Below are 3207 nucleotides of genomic sequence, written 5' to 3'. Positions count from 1 at the left end.
AAAAAAAAAAAAAAAAAAAAAAGGAATCAGGCCTCTGTGGCCCTGGGAGAAATTAGAGGGGAGTGTGGTCCTAGCTGAGCAGCAGCTCTGACAGGGAGCAGCAGAGAGCTGAGTGCCCAGACCTGATTCCAGAACCAGTAGAGAGCTGGGTTGGGGCAACTTGGATGTGGTGTGGGGTGTGGGGTGCTGTGGATAGAGGTGGTGAAGAAAGCCAGGGGCTGCAGTCTTGGCCTTAAGACCAGTCCAGCGTTCCAGGGGCTGTTGGGATTCCTTCCTCTTCAGAAAGAGTGAGAGGATCCAGACCTTCTCACTGGTAAAGACCAACCAAAAAAACCCAAAGAGGTTGTTTCTGGTGTTTCAGAGACTAATGATCATCAAATACAGACTGCATGTCACCCCAGTATGATCTGGTAGGTGGGGGAAGGGAAGGGAGTGGTGGAGAAGTGAATACAGGCCCTGAAACTTCAAACGTGGTCAGCCCAGGTCAGCCACCTCATCGGAGCTGCTAACAGTAAGAGCCTCTTTCTCTTGGTTACCATGACCGCCAGCATCCCCTCATATTAGAGGGGAAGATTTTGTTTAACAAGATTCAGTGGTTCATTTTAAATCAATTTCAACTACAGAGGGCACTGTCTGATAAACTGCCAGAGAAAGACAAGGAAGACAGGTGTGAGGTCGATCGATCGGCTGACTATATTGACAAGATACTGATTGGTTACATGTTGAAGAAAACATACAATACAAAATACAGAAAAGTTGGTTCCGTCCCCTCCCACTCCCCCCCTTACCCACCCACCCCCAAATACTCATCATCGTGATTTGGTCAGAACAGGGCTCAGAGCCAGAGGTCGGGGTGACCAAGGGTGGAAGGGTTGTGGGCAATGGGTTCGTGGCTGTCACAATAATGCTGTGATAATGCTGTGGTTTCCCAGCAGGGAGGTGGGGGCGGGGAGGGGGACTGCAGCCTGATGAGAGCCAGCTGAAGGAAGAGCTGCCTCTCCCTTCCTAAGCCCCTTCCCAAGGTCTGCCCCCCCGCCCAAACCCAAGACCACTCCGAACAAGGTGAGGATGTGGATGCTCTTGCTGGGTCTGCTGTTCCGCAGGAGGGAAAGAAAGGGTAGCTGCTCTGACCCCACTGTCCCCATATACAAGGGTAGGGGGACAAGAGCATGTGGCTACTCCCAGCAAGGGAAAATGGGAGAGCAGTAGAAAGGGGAGGAAGTGGGAAGAGCAGAAGATCATATATATTAAAAAAGTGACTTAAGACTTAAAATTGAATTAGTATTTGTACAGAAAGGTGCAGGTGGAATAACTCACTCTGGCCTATGATCAAAATTATATGGAGAAATCATGGTGGACCCCTCCCCCTGCCCCCCCAGTGGTGGCCCCAGTCGTTAAGTGCGATTGGTTAGAGTGGATTCCAGTCGGGTCGTTCAGGTGGAGAAGGTGGGGGCAGCGGGCAGGCAAGGGGGGCTCAGTTGCTGCAGCACTGGCTCCGGCTGGCTGGGTTGTTCTCCTGGAGGTCCACACCTCGGTTTCGGCCTGGAGCACCAGTTGCATTCTGGGGCTCGTTCTTGGGAAGCTTCTTAGCTGTTTGGGAGGGTGAAAAGTGTATTTGTGGGGGTTACCCCAGTAACTCTCTCAGTTCCACTGGAGCAGATTCTGGCCTTTACACCCAATCAGTGATAACTCACATATTGAGGGCTTCTATGGGTCAGGCGCATTCTGAGTGTTTTCAGGAAACCATGGCAAAGAAAGGTTAAATAACTTGCCCAAGGCCACAGAGCTAATGAGTGGTAGAGCCAGGATCTGCAACCCAGGAAGGAAGATTCCAGAGCCAAATGAGCTAAAAACTCCTAGGCAGTGGGTAGGGGTAGTGAAGGCAGGCTCTGAAATGGATGGCAGGCTACAGGCTCAGAGAGTGAAATGTTGAGACTCTGGCCCAGGCTTTAGAAACTTCTCGGGTGAACAACCGACATCTACGTCTGGGAGTCAGGTGAAGACGAAAACAATTTTATCAGAAGGTTAAAAGTGATGAAGGGACCCCACAGGCCCACTCTAGACCAGCAGACAGGTGATATGCCCTTGGTGTGGCAGAGAGAGGAGGGGAGGAGAAGCAACTGACCTATTGCCATGAAGATTTCGTTCACGTTCATTGCAGTCTTTGCTGATGTCTCCATGAACAGCAAACTGTTGTCATCTGCATAGGCTTGTGCTTCCTGGTTTGGATGGAGGTGAGACAGGGTGAGAGGGAAATGTTGGCAGGGGCCAGGGCCCAGGATACAAACCTTCCCTGGTCGAGGGCTTTATCATAATAGAGATCAGCTGGACACACACAGGGGTTTTTTTCAGGCCTAAGGCTGCCCTGATCTGGGTTTCCCCGCTCATGTATAGCACCTCTCAGCTCACAATCACTGGCAGATGTCTTACCCAGGTTTCCCTAGGTCCACCCTGCCTTCTTGCTCTTCAAAATCACTAGGCTAGGAAATACTTCTAGAAAGTTAACCTACAAATACACTTACATGTTTGCACAAAAGCACAAAAGTATGTGGATGTCTACTGCAGCACTGTTTTCAGTCTTTTACTATTATTAGGGATTGGTAAAAAATTACCATATACAGTATATATAGCACTCTGCCATCAATGTAAAGAAAGGGATTAAAAGACACGTGCATATTTCTGGAAGGACAAGAAACTGGGGAAATTAGAAGAAAAGTTGAGTTTCTAGGGTTAGCAGAGACATTTCTTTTTCAGTAAGTTTAATTAAAAAGTCAACTTACAAGAAAAGATAAGCAGTAGGCTAGTGATCCATATCTACAATACCCCTACCACCAAAGAAAGAGAACCAGGGAGAGACAGGTGACAGGTAATTCCCTTTAGGCCCACGCTTTCTCTCTTTTTTTTTTTTTTTTTGAGACAGGATCTCACTCTGTTGCCCAGGCTGGAGTGCAGTGGCACAATCACTGCTCACTGCAGCCTCAAATCTCCTGGCCTCCAGTGATCCTTCCCACCTCAGCCTCCTGAGTAGCACACCACCATGCCCAGCTAACTTTTGTATTTTTTTTAGACACAGGGTTTTGCCACATTGCCCATGCTGGTCTCAACTCCCAAGCTCAAGTGATGCTCCCACCTCAGCCTGCAGAGTGTTGGGATTATAGGCGTATGCCACCGCATCTGGCTGTTTTTATTTTTCTTTTTTTTTTTTTT

The 3207-nt window shown here is 48.8% G+C and overlaps 1 protein-coding gene across 4 annotated transcripts in view; it reads right to left on the bottom strand.

The window, feature by feature from the left end:
* Positions 1 to 670: 670 nt before the first annotated feature.
* The window catches only part of RAB5C (RAB5C, member RAS oncogene family), a 34707-nt gene continuing 32170 nt past the window's right edge, over positions 671 to 3207 (bottom strand). For all 4 annotated transcript variants that reach the window (XM_011998820.1, XM_011998821.1, XM_011998822.1 and 1 more), the window contains 2 exons: positions 2126 to 2219; positions 671 to 1590 (listed from right to left, as the gene is read on the bottom strand). In XM_011998820.1, the coding sequence (XP_011854210.1) occupies positions 1475 to 1590; positions 2126 to 2219 (210 nt within the window). In that variant the 3' untranslated portion in view covers positions 671 to 1474. The remainder of the gene's footprint in view (positions 1591 to 2125; positions 2220 to 3207) is intronic.

Source organism: Mandrillus leucophaeus, unplaced genomic scaffold (genome assembly GCF_000951045.1).
Source record: "Mandrillus leucophaeus isolate KB7577 unplaced genomic scaffold, Mleu.le_1.0 Scaffold58, whole genome shotgun sequence".
Lineage (NCBI taxonomy): Eukaryota > Metazoa > Chordata > Mammalia > Primates > Cercopithecidae > Mandrillus > Mandrillus leucophaeus.
This window is presented reverse-complemented; position numbering and strand designations above follow the sequence as displayed.